Below are 22,406 nucleotides of genomic sequence, written 5' to 3'. Positions count from 1 at the left end.
AAGCAGATTCACACACTTTTATTTTTTTTTTTGTAAAAATAGCCAACTTTATATTCTCAGAGTACTAAGACAGCTTTACAAACAGGATGATATGCACACAGCTTTCCTTCTCATCCAAACGCAGAGCGGTCCAACTGAAGCTCCGACTCAGAGAGCCAGAGAGAAAGAAAAAAAAAAACAAAACAAAACAATAAACACACTGACAAACCAAAACAAGACAACAAAGGAAGCAAGGAAGTACACGACTACCCCTTGAGCATCACATTCGTCCTGCACCATGCACATGGCACTTCTGAAACCAGAGCAATCTGTCAACTAACCAACGCGAGGGTTTCAACATTATATATTACATATTAACAAATAGGAGAGGAGGTGAATTGAGGGGGTGAAGAGGGATTAAAAATAATTCTTCCAACTTCATGCAGGTGTAAAATAACCATATGGCCAAACATAAAGCTTTAATTAGCAAAAAATTAACAAAAGATGGCATGTTACACACAAAAAATTGTATAAAATAAGTTTGTAGGAAAAAAGAAAACAAGTCGGCGCCAGGGTTGACGGGGGTCAGGGGGACAAATTTCATTTACATATTGACATTGATTTGGTCGACGTACAACCGAGTGCTGGGGTCCTTTGTCTGGCCCCTCATTCTCTTTTCAAACACACATTCGCACATAAACACACTTGAAAAGAAAACAATTTATCAACAGGAAGCGTCCTTGCTCTCTCGACCCCTTTCCCCCTTCAGAGCTGTTTTGTACACGCTGTTGGCTGCCGCTACTGCTTCAGTCGCACATCTCCTCCGGCAGCTCGTGAGGGTTGAGGATGCCGGGCACTGACATCTGGAGCTTGTGTTTCTCTTCCTGGGCTTGGCGCAGAGCCGTCTCCCTCTCTTCCAGGAACAGGTCCGTCGTGTCCTCGCCAGCAAACTCCTGCAGGACCACACAAGCAGAGGCTCAGCAGCGCTCCACATCAGGCTTTAGATTCAAGCTGGCCGAACTGCCATTTTCCCACAGAGGGAGACCGACACTGCTCACATTTTCCACTCAGTCTCTCACTCAGAAGTTAAAATAATCTGACACAGGTTGTAACCTGTCGAGTCAAGAACCTGGACCTAACTGTCAGTTAGCTTCAGGAAAACATTTTTATTTTATCACATCCTCCTTGGTCTGTTTTTCACCTCAAGTGTTTACCATCTCCTCTGAACACTCACCTTGATCTGCACGAGGAAGTCCCTCAGGTGCTCCTTGAAGGCGGGGATGTCCTGATTCAGGCTGAACAGACCAGTTACAAATACCTTCACCTGGGCGCTGAAGACAAGAAACTCAATTAGCCGCTAGACTGCCAACAGCACAGCATGTACAAGGGTGGAGAAACACGCCCTGCAGAAAATATGACCTTTTGATGAACTTAATTAATTCTTATCTGATGTACTATTTATTCACGTAGGCATTTTCCCTTTAGAAAACTCCTATAAGAGTGATGATTTGCTGCTTTTAATCAAAAGAAGGTACATCTGCAGTTCCATTTTCAATTAAACTTTTCAGTGGAGTTTGAGGATTATCCTTTCTTTTGTTCAAAAACAATCTGAGCCACATTAAATTACCACTATATAAACACAAATCTGCCTCAAAACTTATGAGTGCCGTGGGTGTGATTCATTTTGTGGAACAACTCTCTCAGCCTTCTGTCAACCTCAGGCCTTTATTCTGTAGAAATCAAAGTGTACTAAGTAAGAAAATTCCCTGGTATCTCAAGGTCAAAAGTGCTGACTCACTTTCAGAGGTTTTTGACAACAAACTCGCACTGAGGATATGTCTATGATCGCAGCTGCAGCCTTCATTCAAACTGTGTTTTTAGTGCATTCTAATATACTGATGCGGCTGTGGCTGTGCTGAAAGTATCTCAGTTATATAATATTTCCGTTGATCCCCTATGTATTTGTGTAAAATGTCCTCCACTAAAAAAGCAGTGAATACATGGCAAATGTTAATGAAACACACTCAGCTCATGTGACCCCACCAGGGTTCACCTGTCAAGGCTGAAGCCTACTTACTCTTGCAGATGGGGGAAGGCCGTCTTCAGCAAGTTGGCGATGTACTCCTGGATGTGCGCCTGGTTGTTGGCCGCACTGGCTGCGCTCAGAGCAACGCTGACCTTCCCCTCCTCCACCAGGTTGAACATGTAAGCCAAGATGGTGGCGTGCATGGTTAGCCCTGCGGACAGGAAGCAAAAAGTTAACTTGGATGTTTTTATGTGTCGAGTATGTTTAACAAAATTGGTCCTCAGAGAAAACCCAAAGAGTCAGTAGTCCTATCTTGATTTGTGAATTCTGAGAGCAAATATGTGCAAAACCAAACAGAGCATTGTATTTTTTTGAGTTTGATTGTTTTCCACACTGGTCCCAGATGCCAGCAGGTCAGTTTCTTCACCTGCAGTGTGAGAGGTATCAGTGACCACAGAGAAGATGTGTTGCAGGATGTCACAGAAGTACGTCTGGTAGAAGCTCTGAGCTGCTGCCTCCTCTCCAGAGACGTTCTGCAGGAGAGTGTACAGGATCTGTAGACCTGCAGGAGACATGGAGATGCTCATTAAACCAACAGAGACGCACTAAAGAGGAGCCTTTTGTTTACAGACAGCAAGACGAGGTTTGTCAAAGTGAAACACTGTGAAGATAAAATGTTCCAGCTGCAACTTATTTGTATTTTGCCATCAAAGAAGTCTTCATCAAAATGAAGAAAACGAGAAAATCAAGCAGTTTTTTTTCTGATTTTTCCTTATTAAAAGGGTCAAACTTGCTACATCTGTAAACGGTGAAATCATTTAACTGACTGGGGGAAAACAGCTTCTCTAGATTTATAAAACCATTGTGAGGCTGACTTCATTATCAAAAAATTTCAGCCTTTTCAAGATGAATTTAGTGACTTTGCTATATTCTCTATATTTGTGTGAACTCTCTATCCGATGAGATGAGTTGATGCCAGTTCAGACCTGTGTCGGCCACATTCCTCATTGTGTGCTTGAAGGCCCAGATGATGGAGTCGAGGATCAGTTTGAACTGAGCAGGGGCGATGGACAGGAAGGCTGGGAAGCACTGGGAGGTGGCGGCTTGAAGGAGGTAGAAGAAATGGGTTCTGTGTTCTGGGAATTCTTCAAAGTCCTGATGGAGCAGGAAGAAAACGAAAAGTTGTTACTTATACTTATTGTTTCTAGGAGATTTCACCTGATACCAGCTGTGGTTAAATGACTCAAACAGACCTTGTTGATCATGTTCAAAGTGCACTCGAAGACAGCATCAAAGATTTTGGGGATTTCTCCTGTGATGTGGACTCCCAGCTTGTTGACGATGGTTGCCATGGTGCTGAGGACCTCGGGCTCCCGGGCGGCAGGGACATTCCTCTGATAGTCGATGAGCACCGCCTCCAGTAGAGGGGGCACAAAGTTCTCTGCCACCTGGACCCCAGAAACACACATGAACATGTGACAACACTGTCAGTGAGTTTCATTGTTTTTGTCAAGTGGGCTTTGAAATGGCAACAGATGAAGTAGACTTGAAGTCTGAAGAAACTCCTTATTATATGATGTAAAATAAGAGCTCTATTATGTCAGGTTACAACATTAAAATTCTTCTATACTATATTTAAATTTGATTTAGTTGAATTAAAACCTTGTTAAAACCCATTTACAAGTTGGTACCTGTTTATATAACAGATCAGTCGACACTTTGGTCCCAGTTAGGATTACAGTGGAAGTGGAATACCGATAGATTTTAGCTTTTGATTATAAACATTATGGCTGTTGTTTTTGAGAAGGAACTGGACATAATTCAAAAATTGTGAGCACAGTTTTCAACTTACTGTAGTTTAATGAACACTGACTGAACACAGAGGAGCTTTGTGTGCTCGGACTCACCATCTGAGGGTCGTTGGAGCGACTGACCCAACCTGAGATCAGCTTCAACGTCTCTCTCTTCACCGTCCTCATACTCCTGATCAGGGGCTGTTTGGTCACCATCTCACCTGTAGCAATGATGACAGTTATTAAAACCTGCAATAAGTCATCACCTTTTTAAGTTTATATGGCAAGCTTGTCAGCAAACAGTTGTGTATTTACACACCCAGCAGACACAGAGAAGCATGATCATTCATATGTTCCACTATTTTAACTGTTTGGTCTCCACCAACCTCCTGAGGGAAATATGTCTCTTGAGCAGCCAAATGCTCCATGAAGTTCACAAGCTAGTCCCTAACTGTGTCTGTCTGCTGTTTACAGCTGAGCAGTGTTCAGTAGTGAACTGTGGGTATTTAAAGTTTTATTTTTTGAAAACAGCTGCCAAGTGTGGCTGAAAACAACCACAAGATCAATGACAGTGAACCAAAACAGCATATTTAAAAACAGCAAGAAACCAAAATGGTTGAAGACCTCTTTTAAGAGAGCCGTGTATACACAAAGGAACCAATGAAACCTGCAAGTAAAGCACAATTAGGTCTTAGGTCACACACACACACACACACACAGGAGAGCAAACAGCAACTAACCGTTGGTCTGGACAGCCGAGGAGATGTTTTCACTCAAACACTTGTAGACATTGAGCATGTCCAGGTAGATTCGTCCCAGCTGGACAACAAAGGGATGACCGACAGCTTTACAGGCTCTGACGTTTGTCTTTAGGATGCTGCCCAGCTGACGCACCGTCTCTGCGTCCTTCAGGATGTCCACGTTCTGCAGCAGAGAGTCCACAAACAACATTAAATGAGAACATCTGAGGGCATAAAGGAGACATCAGTGGATTTCAATCTATCAGTCCTCCTGCCGTCCTCACCTTGGTGGCCTGCTGGATGATGCTGTCCCACACCTGGTTAGGCAGCAGCATGTACTTCTCTATCAGAAGCTCCTGAACTGCCTGGTCTGTCTGAGCTCCAATCATGTAGCCAACGGCCTCATAAAACGTATGGACCTGCAGAGACGAGGGGCGGAATTTGTCTGACTCAGAAACATTTTACTGCAAAATGTAACATATGTCATCTGACAAAGTTTTACAAATACTTGCGTAATAAAACAAAACATTAATGACAACTAAAACTCAATGCTGACAGGAAGCCCAGAGACAGGACTGACCTGCTGTGGCTGCAGATCACAGATAATGGTGTTGATGTTGTTGAGGATCTCATCGATGAAGGGCATCACCTCGCCCACCTGGACCTGGACAAAATGACGCCGGCACTTCTGGGCAATCTTGATGAAGGTGTCGCACGCCATGTCCTGCACACCATCGTGGGTCTCTGTGAGAGGGAGATAAAAGGAAAAAATAGTGTTAAGTGTTAATCACAATTCAAGTAACTATTCTAATCAAATATTTAGAGAAACTTATGTAGCACCAAAATTTGACAAAACAGGAAGGTACATTAGTTTGTTAGCAAAAGGAACTCCTGTAGAGTTTTACCATTTTAATAACAATTTTAGGACACTATAAGAACCCAAATTCCAGTCAGATTTATAATCTACATTAAAACCGTCACTCATCAAGCTGGGCATCGAACCTTAAAACTTTTCTGGTACCAAACTAAATGTGTCCATTGCACTGTGTATCGAAAACTATCAAGTATTATTACAGTTGGCCTAAAATGTCCGAGTCAGATTCATGATCATCTTGACTTGTTCTTTGATCAGACAGTTCCTTTTTTTAATTACAGGTTTTAGACTGTATTTTAGTTTAGTTTCAGTTCTTGTACGCCTGCTTCTGTTTAAACTAAATGTAACATTTTGGGCGTTTGGCTTCTTTTAATAAAGAAAAAATGGCTTCTCAGATTAAGCCATCGAAAGAAGGTATCAAAAAAAAATGGTATCAAGAATTAAAGAAAGATTTAAGTAAAAAGATTCTTTCTGATCCGTGTGGAGGACTTGGTCCTTTCTCACCGTGCATGAACTCAAACAGCTTGTTGACGACAGTCTTGAGGAACTTCCAGTGAGCTCGGAGGAAGCGAGGATACTGGCCCACGATGTACATGATGTTGGATGCGATGATGGCCTTGTTGTCCTTCCCTCTTTTCTGCTCACACAAGCCGAGCAGGTCCTGAGTACAAGACACACACAATCTGTTAACGTCGGTCACAATTCAACACATCAGCACTGCTGTGTCTTTAACCGTCGGGGTGAAATGGTGTAAGGTTACAGAGAAAGCAATTTGGATTGACTGAAATAAATGCTTCTGTCATACAGTCCAATCAGTGTTTGGCAACACGGCTAACTTATTCCTGCTTGAAGATGGATGCTAATGGTGATATTCTACATTATCATCTGTGTGTCCCACCTTGATGACGGTGACCAGGAACCTCTTCTCATCCTCCTCGTGCATCGCTCCACTGATGGAGCCGATGGCCCAACAGAGCATGTTCAGGTTCCTCCACGACCACTCAGTGCCATTCACCTGGTTGTGGAGCTTCTCTGTCATGATGCGTTCAGTGTCAGCGTAGTCCAGATGGGTCAGATACACTGAAACACAGATACAGAGGAAATGGATGAGTCATGGTGGATACTTTTACACGAAATATCTCAGCAACTGCTCATTTCAGGTTATATTTTCCATGTTCTATGTGCACCGTGTCGAAATGATAATCCAGCAATAGGGTCACATGATGAATCAGATAAGGACATGTTGAGACTGATAAGACCCAATCAGGAAGCAAACATGTGTGTCTGCGTCATCATTTTCAAAATCTCCATTTCTGCTCGTCAAGACTAAAACGGAATCCTTTTCTTTCAGAATTTGAAGAGTAGCTGTGATGTAAAGTGTAAAGGTTGCAAGAGTTATGTGTTTTAAAACAAAAACATGTTGTGTGGATGTAAACAGAACCACTTATTTATCACCACAGAGGTGCATTAACTTACCGAGTGTCTCCCTCATGTTCTTGTAAAGGTTAATGGCGTCTGTGTCCTTCATGAACTCCCTGACCACTTCGCCCTGATCGTTCTCCACCACCAGCACCTCCTCTGGTTTGGCCATGCGGCTCACCATCAGCAGACGCACCTACAAGAGGAAGAGGAGGAATGAGTTGGATGTGAGGGTCTGCGGCAGCCTCTGGTTGAGCCTACAGACCAATCTTCCTAATCTGAAGCATGTTTAAGTGACGTGTGCACAGGAGGAGGCTGGGATCAAACCACCAACACTGTGATCAGTAGTCAACCCGCTCTACTTCCACAATCTGTTTAAATGTTTGCCTACAATAAATGTACTTTCCTGACTTAGACAGATGTTTAGTTATTATAAAACAACACCTGATGTCTGAGTCTAACTCCATTAATCCACAACTGGTTTACATCCAGAGGTGAAAGTACTCATCACTAACTCTTTTGTCAGCTTTTGGTAATTATTTTTGATAATCCAGCAAGAAAATATACCTAATATTCTTTGTTTCCAGCTTCTAAAATTAGAGTATTTTTTGCTTTTTTTGTCTTATGTGATAGTAAAGGTTACAACTTTGGCTTTTGAACGGTTGGTTTAACAAAATAGGCAACCTGATGACATCACAACGCATTTTTAACCATTTAATGAACCAAATGCTGAAAACATTTAACTGGAAAAATCATCATTGTTTATTTTTGTTTCATTAATCAGTTTACAGTAGTAAAAGTTTTGTGTTATGTCATTGTGTCTGAATATCTGAGTGTGTGTTGGGTGAAGGGCCGACCTGGGACAGTACAGGCAGGTAGAGGTGTCTGCGTGGCGGGACGTCAGACAGCAGCGGAGTGCTGGAGGTGGAGAAAGGGCTCTCCCTGTAGAGCTCTGCTGCCAGGTGGTTCCAGTACTCCAGACAGATTTTAAAGATCTCTGTCTCCTCCACCTCCGACACCAGCAGCATGTAGTGCAGGGCCTGAGGAAGGAGGCAGTGAGATCATATGAGTCAGTCAAGCAATTTACTTTGTCTGTTACCCAGAGGAATAATGATTAATTCAGTGATGTGTGCTGGGGCCGTGTTTCTCCTGGCTCAATGCGATGAAAAAAAGACTTCCATACTAGTGCAAAATATCCGCAACATATCTTGGGTAAATACATGAATGACTGTGTGCTATTCTGAACAAATGTTTTAACAAAGAGAAAACTGGTTTTACTTTTTGGGGAGTACCTAAACCCCCAAACCACATTTTTCAGTCGACCACCAATGTATATGGGTATTTAGTAGTGTTGTTGATGAATTCAGGACCAAACCTTGACATTTTAAGTATTTAAAATATGCATATCGACTGCCCTCTACTGGCTGAAACCCTGCTATTGCAATTGAGTTTTGCTACTGGCTGATCTGGTGGCAGGTGACGTATATTGCGGCAGCTTTCTCACCAACCAACCCCCAGCTCAAGGGTGGGCAACCTGTGGCACTGTAGCCCATCTCTAGTGGCTACTTGTACTTTTGACAAAAAATTATATGGAAATTACTAATGATTATTTTAAGATTAAAATGTTCACTTATCACTGCTGTAAGCCTAAAGTGACTCTTACATTATTCATTAATAAATGTGTATTTTTAATGTGAAACTTTCTGTTTTTGGTTTCATTCATTTTTTTATATTTATTATTTTCACTGACAATATTAATGTGTTTATTTATTCAAATTTAATTTTATTATCTTGATTGTTTTTTAGCAGATTGGGACTGGTGCTGTACGCCTTCTTGTGTGGATCTCTATTACCCTGTTTGTATTATTTTTGTTAGTCAGGATTAAATGTCTCATTTGACATGTAGAGCTGTCATGTACCACCCTAACCAAAATCAATAAAACATTGAATTATGAAAAAATAAATAAATGTGAAGCTACACACTGAATAAAAAAAATTATTTAATATTTCATCAACTAATATGTGCATCACAGGTCTTTGGTCTGACGCCTTTTCCTCTGAACTTTGATGAACATCATTAGCACTGTTGCCTATAGTTTCCCTAGCAAGGCAAGCGATGGATTCCAAATCCAAAAAACAAGAAGGGTGTCATGGTGTGTGGACAGATTCATTTGCTTTTATCACAACGCTACAAACTTAAAGTACTAAATAATCATCAGCAGCAAAGTGTAGAGCCACTTTGTGGTAACAGCATATTAAACAAATGTTTATTTAGACCCATTAGTAATGATGATAGGCATATTTAGACTAAACGGGTGTGTTTCTTTTATTTTTTTCCTTTGTGGGCAAAAATTACTCTTTGGATAGGAAAGGTTGCCAACCCCTGCCCCAGATTTATTGGCTGATTCAAAAATAAAATAAAGGTGATTCTAAAAAACCTTGAGTCTCAAACATCTCCTTGTGTTTTTATTCTTGCCACTTGCCAACATCTGGGATCATTAGATATCTGTGTGTGCGTCTCTGTCTAACTGAACAGCTACAGAGTCTTTTTGCCCTTTTCTTCTTCTGCTCTCAGCATCTCAGTCTCCTCCTGGAACAATTATCTCCAAGTAAGTACTTATACAAGTGGACAGCCACAGGAAAAATAGCCCTTCCCACTGTAATCACTCCCAAATGTATGTCATTGCAAAGGTGTAATCAAGACAACACAGGAAAGGCAAAACGAGAGAGAGGCAGGAAAAGCAGTCGGGGGAAGGTTTCTTTTCAACAGCCCTAAAGCAGGGGCGGAAATGACTACAAGCCACCAGCTGAGGGTTGTGGGTTTGTTTACTTGACCGCACAAAATTTAATTAGAACAGTGAAAACATTTCTTTCTGTAATGAAATGTGTAATGTTTCGTCCTCCTACCTCCATGAGAGTCTCTCTCAGGTTGGGTCTCTTCTCGATGAGCTGGCCGTGTTCTTTGAGGAAGGTGCAGAGGAACAGGCTGAGGTTCTGGATGAAGTTCTGCTCGTCGTCCTTCCCGTTGGCGTAGGCCACTCTAATGTTAGTGTTCAAAGGCAGCATCTGACCAGAAGACACAACATCACATCAAAAACTTACTTTTATTTATTTACACTCCATTTCATCTCATTTGCTTTGCCATAATTGCATCTGCAGCGTATTTTGTTTGAGGAAATCCTATTTACTGTAAATAGCCTGAGTCTTAAATCACTGAGCCATGAGACCACCCAAGAAAACCATTTCATCTAAAGCTAACAAAGCAACCACACAAACACCATCTGATGAGAAAATCCATTAGATGGGGTTTAAGGCTTTGAAAAGGCTGGTAAGTAAACCATGAGTTAAAGTATTCTGTCAAAGTTTTCAGGGCCAACAATGAACTTTCACACTAAAGATCTGAACCATTTCAGCAAAGAAATTCAGATAACACAGAAAACTGAGAGGTTTCAGATCAGATGGGACAAAAACCAAGAAAATCATCCGGTCATTAACGGATTTAACGACAGAGCTGAGCTGTTTCCGTGTTGGTGTGAGATTGCTGGGACCGTTAAACTCCTCGGTGTTGGATGTTAGCCGCTGCTGCTGTGTTAGCTCGTGCTACAGGGCAGGACAGGGCAACTGACTCCGGAGAGAGCAGCTCAGAGACGGTCCTTCAGTGCTACATCTAACCTACAGTACAGGCCAAAAGTTTGGACACACCTTCTCATTCAATGCGTTTTCTTTATTTTCATGACTATTTACATTGTAGATTCTCACTGAAGGCATCAAAACTATGAATGAACACATGTGGAGTTATGTACTTAACAAAAAAAGGTGAAATAACTGAAAACATGTTTTATATTCTAGTTTCTTCAAAATAGCCACCCTTTGCTCTGATTACTGCTTTGCACACTCTTGGCATTCTCTCCATGAGCTTCAAGAGGTAGTCACCTGAAATGGTTTCCACTTCACAGGTGTGCCTTATCAGGGTTAATTAGTGGAATTTCTTGCTTTATCAATGGGGTTGGGACCATCAGTTGTGTTGTGCAGAAGTCAGGTTAATACACAGCCGACAGCCCTATTGGACAACTGTTAAAATTCATATTATGGCAAGAACCAATCAGCTAACTAAAGAAAAACGAGTGGCCATCATTACTTTAAGAAATGAAGGTCAGTCAGTCCGGAAAATTGCAAAAACTTTAAATGTGTCCCCAAGTGGAGTCGCAAAAACCATCAAGCGCTACAAGGAAACTGGCACACATGAGGACCGACCCAGGAAAGGAAGACCAAGAGTCACCTCTGCTTCTGAGGATAAGTTAACAGCAGCTCAGATCAGAGACCAGATGAATGCCACACAGAGTTCTAGCAGCAGACCCATCTCTAGAACAACTGTTAAGAGGAGACTGCGCCAATCAGGCCTTCATGGTCAAATAGCTGCTAGGAAACCACTGCTAAGGAGAGGCAACAAGCAGAAGAGATTTGTTTGGGCCAAGAAACACAAGGAATGGACATTAGACCAGTGGAAATCTGTGCTTTGGTCTGATGAGTCCAAATTTGAGATCTTTGGTTCCAACCGCCATGTCTTTGTGAGACGCAGAAAAGGTGAACGGATGGATTCCACATGCCTGGTTCCCACTGTGAAGCATGGAGGAGGAGGTGTGATGGTGTGGGGGTGTTTTGCTGGTGACACTGTTGGGGATTTATTCAAAATTGAAGGCACACTGAACCAGCATGGCTACCACAGCATCCTGCAGCGACATGCCATCCCATCCGGTTTGCGTTTAGTTGGACCATCATTTATTTTTCAACAGGACAATGACCCCAAACACACCTCCAGGCTGTGTAAGGGCTATTTGACCAAGAAGGAGAGTGATGGAGTGCTGCGGCAGATGACCTGGCCTCCACAGTCACCGGACCTGAACCCAATCGAGATGGTTTGGGGTGAGCTGGACCGCAGAGTGAAGGCAAAGGGGCCAACAAGTGCTAAACACCTCTGGGAACTCCTTCAAGACTGTTGGAAAACCATTTCAGGTGACTACCTCTTGAAGCTCATGGAGAGAATGCCAAGAGTGTGCAAAGCAGTAATCAAAGCAAAGGGTGGCTATTTTGAAGAAACTAGAATATAAAACATGTTTTCAGTTATTTCACCTTTTTTTGTTAAGTACATAACTCCACATGTGTTCATTCATAGTTTTGATGCCTTCAGTGAGAATCTACAATGTAAATAGTCATGAAAATAAAGAAAACGCATTGAATGAGAAGGTGTGTCCAAACTTTTGGCCTGTACTGTATGTTACGCTAACAGCAGCAACAGAAAGATGGCTGATTTTTCTTGTTAACTTTTAATTGGTTTAATAGACAAATGGAAGCCTGGTTGTTCAATAAGTTCATTTTAAATGCTCTAAATTTGAATGTAAATAAAAGATAAACATCGACTTCTGGCCTGATGACTCTTTATTGGCAACACTTATTGTCAGGGAGCTTTTCAGACTTGACAGCCACACTCACACCTTCATAGAAAATGCGAAATATTGTACACTAAGATTATTTCACTCTTCCACTGTCACAATGACAGCAACTGCAGGCAGGTGGAGCTATTTATATCCACCTGGTGAGGAGTGTGTGTGTACATGCTGATGGTAAATACACTGAGACAATTAGGAAGGAAGATTATAAATTGTTTCCGGACAGGTTTTTATATTCAAGACTTAGAGACAGCTCAAATGTTTGATGAGTCATATACAGCGATGTGTGCTGCCTGATGTGTAACACAACACTGAGCTACAACAGACGTAATATTACACCTGAACAGAACCTGAAGGCATAAAGATGCTGGATTGGAAATTTCCCTGTTGTTGCCGCTTCGCTTTCAAACGGTCTTTTACATTTCATCATGTTTTCTTTGTCCATTTCTTTTGTATCCGTTTATATTTTGCATTTGTGCAGGCTGTCTCTTTGTTTTTGCCTTTTCTTGTATTCCCTCTATCTCGCTTCCTCCAGTAAAGCACTATATGTTCTGAAAAGTGCTGCATAAATAACGTTTGCTTGCTTGCTAAAGCAGAATCTGTCAACCCCATCAAACTAACAGGAGCATTAAATGTTCTAGTGGGACTGTCTTGTAAAAATACTCAGATGTTACATTTAGAAAACCATTAGTTAATAATACAGACACACAGAAAGTATTTCTTTGCTTTGCTTGTCATCGTTTAGCCTCAGGCAGTCTGTAAAAGAATAGTCTCTATAGGTGTGCCCAGAGTGTTAGCAACCACACCTATGTCAGCTGGAGTGTGTTGCTTTACCTCTGTGCTGCCTGATGAAGGTCAATGGGACCAAATCTCTGCTGTGATTATATGACAAATGCACAAAACACTAACAATCTATACAAAGAGTTCCACTCGTGCTTTTTGCTTTGTTTCCACCCTGCAGCTTTCGACTGTGTTGTCCCATCAGGACTGTTGAACTCACATGTTCACCGTTCACTCTGCCCACAGATGTGTTATTTGTGTCTGTAATAACAGTGAACAAACGGAAAACTGCTCACAATGCCTGACAATGTGTGTGTGTGTGTGTGTGTGTGTGTGTGTGTGTGTGTAACGCAAGTCTGAGAGTTTATGCTCCCTGTAGACTCTACGTACTGTATCTGTGTGAGTGTGTCTGTGTGGTAAGAGGAGGTTGGCACAAAGTGTGTGTGCGTAATAACAGAGTGGGCACATGTAAGTGTGGTTGTATGTGATCATACTGAGTGCAATTAACTTAAGCACCACTCAAAAATGACTGTGTGTGTGTGTGTGTGTGTGTGTGTGTGTGTGTACCTGTTTGAGCTGGCACATGGTGAGGGTAAACAGATTGACAAACTGCTCCTCGTACTGGTTGACACTCACTCCAGCAATCTCAGTCAAACATTTCAGCGTCACGTTGCGGAACATGGGCACGTTCAAGAACTGAAACACACAAATAAAACAAGGCAGGTCAGTGCTAAACTGCTGGTTAACTGTTCAGTGTGTGTTGTCGGTCAGTACTTCTCATTTTTCTATTAATAAAAAGGCAGTTTCTGAATTCAGTGTTTACAGCCCGGACTGCAGGCTCGTATCAAAACTGACAGCAGCTCAGAGTGGGTCAGGATTAAGTAGTTCACATGCATATCACGTGTGACAAACAGCAAACTAAATAAGGGCTGCAAATGAAGATAAATTATTTATCGATCAGTTATTTTAGTTTTTAGGTGACATCTTCAAATTGCCCCAAAGATATTTAGATGATATAAAAACAGATAAAAGCAGCAAATCCTTAAATATGAGATGCTGAAACCAAAGAATGTTTGTGCTTGATAAATAATCTTTTAAAGAAATAACTCAGCCTCCCTCTATGTCAATTACTCACTCTGTGTTATGCTTAATTTGTGAGGAAAACTGTTTTTCTCACATCTCCACTGTGAATAAAAAATCCAAAAACAGAGAAAACTCTTGATGGATTAGACCGTGTTTAACAACAACATCATCGAAACATCTGTTTATCCATCATCAAAAATATCCCACTTTTTTGGATTCTGCATCAACGGTGCAGGCATGTGAGAAAAACAAAGTTTTCTTTTCAAATTCAAGGTAACAGTCAGTACGTTTACATGACATTAGAGAAAACTGATTTGTTGTGTCAGTCTGACTAAAACCAGACTTTTAAAATACACGTGAACATGTTAGTCCGACTGAAATCGTACTAAATTGAATTTCTGAAAGTCAGACTAACACACCCAGATGATGTGACTCCTGCATGTATACAGTCAATCAGACCCAAACTGGCCAAGGCGCTCTGAGCATGCTCCACAGTTTCCGTCCCGGGCTTTGACCTGGAAGTCGAATAGCAATAAATGTGTAACAGGAGACGAAGCCAGTAACAACATGGAGAAATCTACATCAGGAGACGTGACTTCTGGGACAGAAAAAGGTCCAATACTAACAAGCTGCAAGGGGGCATATCTCAACTTAGGTCAATAAATCGATTCCCCTCCTGTGCTTGTATACTAGTATAGTCCAATTAAATGGCCTTGTCGAGCTGTAACTGTAGCTCAACTTAACTGTGCACATAAAAGTACTGACTGGGTGAGTATATACAAATGATCATTGGGGGGTTAAATATTCCTCAAATAAATTAGCAGAATTTTGGCAAATCATTTTCTTTTAATCAGCAGATGCATGAAGTCACAAACCAGCAATCACTTCAGCTCTACACTAAATAAAAATCTGGGGATTTTTGGTACAGTCAATGTTCTGAAATACTCCATACTTTAAAGACATGCACAGTAATATATTTGTGTGAATGCTCCCTGGCCGAGTTGCTGAGGCAACCTGATATAAATAAAAGGTGAGCATTCAACGGCACTGTTTCTCTCTTTGTTGCAATACTGCAGGATGAAGTAATGCAAGAGCGCCTCTGTAAGACGACATTACCAAACAAAACATAGTGTATATAGAAAATATTTGTTCTGAATCAGTTATGATACAAAGCAACAGTTTGGGATATTAGGCGCCAAAGCAAGTTTTTAATGTTACTTCAAGCTTATTACCCTTAATTTTAAAAACCACTCTTGAAAACACTGTGCCTTTTTAAAAACACATTTAAACAGTCTGTCACTTGTCTGTCAGAGCAGCTCTCGCTGCGCAGCTCTCATTGTGTGTAAACTTTGCACACCAACTCTTTCTTACTCTGATTTGGCAAACTACACAAATGCTTCTTCTAATCTTTTAATTGACTGGCTGAACATGAGCTGGTTACCTTGTAGACCAGAGTGCTGATGAGTTTGGTCTCAAAGATGTAACCTAAAGGGATCCAATTCAGGAAGCGGAGGAGAGTCTCTAGCGTGGCGTGGACCAGCGGGGCATTCTGGGAGTTTTCCTACACAGAAAAGAAGGAGAAGAAAACGGTGCATAAGAGAACAGACTGAGATTTTTATTAAAATATCAGATGCTGAGAATTGCTTGGGTTGGAGTCAAGTTTGTCTTACCATCACAAACTGGCACAGCTGGAAGATTTGGGAGAATTCGTTGCACATGCTGAAAGACAAAGAGAAGGGATCATCAGTGACGGTGGAGTCATGGCTTAAACTGGGCAGCCACAGTGTGGATGAAGACAGAGTGTAACCCTGAACTGGTTGCCCTCAGCAAACTTTAGAGTCTGATCAAATTTCCCCAAATTAGCTTTCTGCCATCAAGGTTATCTGGAATGTGAGAAATTCAATTAAGCTTCCAGTCTTGACCAAAAAATCCATTTGATTAGTGTGAACACTGTGCACCATACCTGGGCATGGCACGTCAATCCATGTCCAGGTCCACTTGAAATGGTGGCTTGAGTTTGGTTCGCATTATTTATGAAAACCACCTATACCAAAACATGTGGACTGCTAATTAACACAAGCAGATTTTGGCAAGTAGAGCTGCAAAGGCACTTCTCAAGTCCACCGGTCTCCTCTGAAATCTATGTAACCACAGAGCCCTAAGTGTACGTGGTGACGGGCCAGCACATCTTATTGCCCTACCACCCCTTAAATTTATCTCTGCTAACATTAGCACACTGAATTTCAGTTTCACACACCTCATCTATGCTAGCATCTCGGCTAGGTTTAGGCAAGAGGAGTGAGACTGGTTTAGTGTGAGGGTAAGAATGTCATCAGTTACCTGTCTTTGAGGTGCTTGGCCTTCACCTGGGTCATCTGGCCACTGGAGAAGTCAAAGACCTCCTCGCTGAGCAGCTTGAGGATGATCATATTGTTCTGACAAAGGCTCTCGCTGGTCCGACTCGCACCCACGATATCACTGATGAAAGTGGGCCAGTGTTTGGGCCATTCCTGCTTCAGGATCTAAACCAGTCCAGAGAAAAAGAGCTGTGTGTCACCAGCCTCATCATCACATCACTTCAGTCACTGTGTCAAACAATCAAATATTTATTTACCTGTACGAGGATCATGTTGAGTTTTGAAATGTACACTCCCTCTTTCTGCAAATGAACACATGACAGTGGCATCGTTAGTGAGCTGAACAGTTCATTTACAAAGAAGCATATCTTACATTAATGTAACCCCACCTCCATGTTTGTAGGATCGGAAGAAGTCTTGATGATCAAACCAACAACATACTTCTTGATGCCTGAAAATATACCCAAGAGTTTAATGGAAATGCAAAACGTATTTCCCTGACAAGCAACACACCTCATCCAGAAAACACCTTCACAATCTGTGTATCTAATGTCATTAAACTGACCTTCACACTGATTTCTGGGGAGAATCTTCCAGCGTGTTTTAATGACTGTCTCCAGAATCTGCAGAGCGTAATACTGAGAGGAAAAAGAGAGACATATTCTTTTCATCAAGAGTTAATTAACAACAAACGAGGGCTAAGCACAGTGCAGTATTTGCAGTGTCTTCCTGGTAACGTTATGCATGAATATGTATTATGATCTATCGACTGTAGGCATGAAACATACACACCGAAAAACACGTTTGAGCATGTTTGTGCGTGCAGATACTCAACCGAACACTTTTGAACTATCCCTGCGCCTTTAGTCATTATCCTTACACAAAAACATAAAATGAATGTAAATAACAGTTCTGTACGTTAGCATATGTACGTTAATATCTTTTGTTACAGCATAGTGCAGATCAACTCTATATCAAGCTGCTGAAAATAAATCTATATGCTGTTCTATTTTCAGCGTTTAGCACTACTGGCAGCAGCAACGGTGATACTATAAGGGAAGAAATTTGGATAGCCAGCATGAGCATTAAAAGCCACCATAACTGCATAAATAAAGACAACAGCGACACCAAGAGAAACTCAAAAACTTCAACTGAAAATCAACATTGTGACAGCACTGACCTCTGAAGATATTATCATCACAACAACAAATGTCTCACACCAAACACGCTGCAAAAATGGAAATAATTTTGCAGATAATTAAAGATTAAACACGGTAAGCTTCCGTTTGCTAGAGAAAATCCAATAAGTACGGTGGAGCTGGAGCAGAGTTAATGCTCAACCCTCACTGCCCTGGAAGCCACGGCCTGATGTGGATAAACTGATAAACATCAGCTCACATTATTAGACTGGCCTCTCTTTGAGAGTCTGTCAACAAGCAGCTGATGGGAATTCGTAGCTTTTCTCTGCTACATCAGCAGGCGCCAGGTACGTACTTTAGTTTTCATGTTCTGAGAGAACTCCAGGATGGTGTCGACCCTCGTCCAGGCATCCGGGTGGTCCTTCAGGTTGGTGAGAACTTCCTGGGCCACTCGTTGCTACAAGAGAGCAACACAGCTAATGTTAATCTTTAGGTTTTAAAGATCAACTTCAGGTGTATTTCCATTAAGTTTACACATCACTTTTGACTTTACCTCACCCTAATAGCTGCGTGGTTAAAGGAATGCTTCACCCGCAAAATGATTGTGTGTATTTCAGTTACTCACCCAGTGTTACGTTGAATTTGAAAGGAAAACTTGTTTTTCTCGCATGCCTCCTTTGAAAAAAGAATCCAAAAACTGAGAAATTTCTTGATGAACTCAAGTCATAGAGGACCGTGTTTAACAACAGCAACACTTTATCAAAACATCTGTTTACAAACTCTCACACAACTTGTGCAGTGTAATCCAAGTCTCATTTATCCAGTCATGTGCTCAGTACTAGTAAACAGACAATCCTTTCTGATAAGGAACTAAAAGGAAAGCGAAACTTATCCATGCTCCCTTCAAAGCCAGACTCCACTGACAAAAACAGCAATCTTACCTGAACATGGGAGTCTGGCTTTGAAGACAGCATAGATAAATTCAATTTTATTTTAGATACCTGTCAGAAAAGGCAGTCTGTTTGGGAAGTACTGTGCATGACTGGGTAAATGAGGTTTGGATTATACTGCACAAGTTGTATTAGAGTTTGTAAATGAAAGTTTTGATTTTGTTTTGCTGTTGTTAAAAGCAGTCCCCTAAGACTTTAATTCATCAAGAATCATCTCAGTTTTTGGATTCTTTCTTTAAAAGGAGGCATGTGAGAAAAAGAAATGTTTTCTTCAGGAATTTAATGTAACACAGGGAGAGTAAATCATATACAAATGGTAATTTTTGAGGCCAAGTAATCCGTTAAGATGAGCAAATACCTCATTTTTTGATACTGAACAAATATATATTTAAACTTGTTTATAATCAAATGCACTAACTACATGTGAATCCCATCCAGACACCTGAAGTGGAAGCCCACAGTGAAAAGGAGCCGGTCCTCACCTGGGATCCAATGTCGTGGTACATGGAGTTGACAACATTGTCCAACAGGTTGATGTCCAGTTTCTGACTGAAGTCCAGCAGCTGTCTGGCTGGGTGATCCGCCAACATCGTCATTTCTGCTGGCATAGAGCTTCTGGCGGGAGGGGAGGAGAAATTATTTAAACTTCAATCAAAGCAGCAGCACCTGGTAGTTCACACATCTACAGGTAGAGATTTTTGCAATAGGGTTAAGAACTAAAGCTATTTTATGTCTTAGATTCTCATTATTTTGTGTATTCTTATACATATTTAATGAGCATTGTTGGTAGAGGCCTGAGATCCAGGATCAATCAATCAATCATCATTTAAAATACTGTATTACAAAATAAGGAACTCATTTATGATATTTAATCAGTGGTGGAATGTAACTAAGTACATTTCATTCTACTTCTACGGTACATTTACTCAAGTACTGTATTCAGTTACATTTTGAGGTACTTGTTCTTTAGTTGAGTATTTCCATTTTCTGCTACTTTTCAGAGGGAAATATATTTTAGTTTGTTTCTCCACATTTATCTGACAGCTGCACTTTTCAGTTAAAGATTTAACATGTAAAACGTGATCAATAAAATAATATATAATAAATTCTTATAAATAAAAGCACATAACAGTATATAAAGTAGTTAAAATTACCCTTGCATTGACATCATGAAAATGCATCTTACATTAATGCTTCAATGGTAATATTCCAGTGATAAAACGATGAATGGGGACGCTTTGCACAATGAGTACTTTTATTTTTAATACACATTTTAATGCTTGTTTATTTTAGTTTGAGTACGATTATGAATGCAGCACTTTTTCTTGATATGAGTGTTTAATACTGCGGGTTTACTGCGTTTACTTGAGTGAAAGATCTTTATTTTTTTCACCACTACATTTAATAGATGCATCAATATTTCGAAAATGTAAGCCAAAGCAGAGGGGGGAATTTATGTATTACAATCATGTTAAGCGTTTCTTTCACGCTTTGTCGCAGTAAAGTCAGAAACAAGTTATTCTTGTTCAGCTCAAATGTGTCAAAACCAGTCAGCCCTCGTGGTCCAGATATGACACCCATTGAAACAAATCATAAACGTGTAAAGATGAAACACCACCACCACCTGGCTAACTGGGCACGTTGAGCCGCATTCACCACAACCCGACTGATAGACCCGTTTTACGACTACTGAATTAAAACACTTGGAAACAGGTCGTGGAGGCTCCAGTCCACCGGCTACAGTGTGTTGTGTCACGTTTGGTTCGTGTAACCGGTTGATAGCCCCCAGACAATAACACCACATTAGTTACTTTTTCAAACTGACGGATGCTAACGTTAGCTCACGCTGGGTAAGTTAGGTTAACGTACTGTTGATCGGGCTTAACTTACCTGGTGTGTCCTGTCCGCTCGTCGAAAACAAGTATTGTTTAACCGATGTGATTTGAAGATGAATACCTGAATATTAATCCCCTCAAAGCGTTGTAAACTGTGTAACGTTATCTCATGGCACACGTTTATACTGCTCCTAACCTTCGATAGCCGAAAGCTAATGTTAGCTTTCCTGGATGACACCAACAACGCTAATTTAAAATGCCGTTAGCGTCGGATACTTATCGATTCTTGGCGATGTATTAAAAGCCTTCCGCAGTTTACCACAGCCTACTGTTTCTTGTCTTCAGCCAGTCTGAAACATATCTGTCTTTGGCTATTTGTGACTAACAGCCGACTCCCACCAGGCTAATAGCAACTTAGCGTGCTAATGGAAAAGTCAATGATAATTCAAGTCTGCTGGCTAACGTAAGCTAAGCTAACAAGACAGATTCACGGAGTCACACTTAGAGCGGTATTCCGGGTCATAATCACGAAGTAAAAGAGTCTCGTTTTTATTTCTGGCTCTGTTCGCACACACTGTTGGAGAGCAGAGATGTTTTAATGCGTGCAAGTGTGCTCTTCCTCTAAGCTCATGCTTCCAACCACGGACCGGTTGAAACCGGTTGAGACCGGGATATTCATTCTCGGTGTTTCGGCCCGTAGCGCGCCGCGTAAAATTTGGACTATGTACCCGCCCATCCGGCACCTGATTGGCTGTGCTGATGCCGTCGTCACGCGATGTCATAGGCTGGGTGGAGCTGTCAATCTTGCTCAACTTCCCTCCTTCTGGGTGTGTGACCTCCATGAGCATCAACAACACACAGGCCCTAAACAACAATAAATAACTTAAATTCAGTAGTGAATTGTAACTAATACATCTACTCAAGTACCGTACTTAATTACACATTCAAGAAACGTGTACTTTACTTGATTATTTCAATTTTATGCAACTTTATACTTCAATTCCACTTAATCTCAGAGATAAATATTGTACTTTTAGATAGATTTGTTTTACAGTCATAAAATGCACAAACCTGAGGACAGTTATCTTCTGCACATGGATGTCGCCTGTTACAATATCCATATAATTACATACAGAAATAAAAGAAACATAAAAGCACTTGTGGGATGTAACAAAGTAATACAACTTATTAAGTATTTTTTTAAAGTATCTGTACTTTACTTGAGTCTTTATATTTCTGCCAATTTTCACTTTTACTCCACTACATTTTCTAAACAAAATCTATACTTTTACTCCAATACATGTCCCCGAAGCATCTTACTTACTTACTACAAATAGAAAAGGTAGGAGGAAGGGACAGACTAGTGAAAGAAGGAAAGCGAGAGAGGGAAAACTGGATTTTAGTTCTTTAAATCCTTTACATTTTGAAGACCTTGTGTAATACACACTCCATTTTTAAAGTGGTGTACAATATAAAGAAATAACTTCATAATTCTCAGATTTCTGACCGCTTGCTTTTTATTACCAGCTTTTACTTGTACTTTTATTTTCAATACTCCATTACATTTCATACAATACAATATCTTTTGATACTTAAGTACAGTAAATATCAGATACTTTAAGACATTGTCTTAAGTAATATTCTAATAGGTGACTTTAACTTGTACCAGAGTCATTTTTGATAAGATATCTGTGCTTTTACTCAAGTATGGCTTTCAGGTACATCATCCACCACTGCATAAAAGTTAGTTTTTGCAAGGTCCTTTTCTGAGAGACTATGTTCTTGCCATTTCTTCAAAGCTTGTTTCAAATTTCTCTCGCTTCAGTTTCAGAGATACTGGAATTTTATTTTATTCATCTGCAGCTGTAGTAGGTGTTTTTGCTCACTGAACTTTTGAATATTAAAAGAATGGTAGAAAAGATTTCCCCACACTTAAATATATGCAGTGAATCAAGATTGTTGTACATGTATGCGCTGATGAAGC

The 22,406-nt window shown here is 40.8% G+C and overlaps 1 protein-coding gene across 2 annotated transcripts; it reads right to left on the bottom strand.

The window, feature by feature from the left end:
* Positions 1-439: 439 nt before the first annotated feature.
* xpo1a (exportin 1 (CRM1 homolog, yeast) a) lies at positions 440-21,070 on the bottom strand. Of its 2 annotated transcripts, none has more exons than XM_033624924.2 (25): positions 20,478-21,070; positions 19,070-19,202; positions 17,993-18,094; positions 17,064-17,136; positions 16,888-16,949; positions 16,756-16,800; positions 16,482-16,663; positions 15,812-15,860; positions 15,583-15,702; positions 13,626-13,754; positions 9,739-9,897; positions 7,689-7,871; positions 6,889-7,027; positions 6,311-6,492; positions 5,917-6,073; positions 5,119-5,282; positions 4,823-4,957; positions 4,539-4,722; positions 3,913-4,019; positions 3,259-3,453; positions 2,992-3,160; positions 2,433-2,567; positions 2,057-2,216; positions 1,214-1,310; positions 440-932 (listed from the first exon to the last, which is right to left on the bottom strand). In XM_033624924.2, the coding sequence occupies exons 2-25, from the start codon at positions 19,193-19,195 to the stop codon at positions 786-788; spliced, it is 3,201 nt and encodes a 1,066-aa protein (XP_033480815.2). In that variant the 5' UTR covers positions 19,196-19,202; positions 20,478-21,070; the 3' UTR covers positions 440-785. The 2 variants fall into 2 exon arrangements, with proteins under 2 accessions (XP_033480815.2, XP_033480816.2); XM_033624925.2 differs by having other exon boundaries at positions 19,070-19,199; positions 20,478-20,618.
* Positions 21,071-22,406: the final 1,336 nt, after the last annotated feature.

Source organism: Epinephelus lanceolatus, chromosome 3 (assembly GCF_041903045.1).
Source record: "Epinephelus lanceolatus isolate andai-2023 chromosome 3, ASM4190304v1, whole genome shotgun sequence".
Lineage (NCBI taxonomy): Eukaryota > Metazoa > Chordata > Actinopteri > Perciformes > Serranidae > Epinephelus > Epinephelus lanceolatus.
This window is presented reverse-complemented; position numbering and strand designations above follow the sequence as displayed.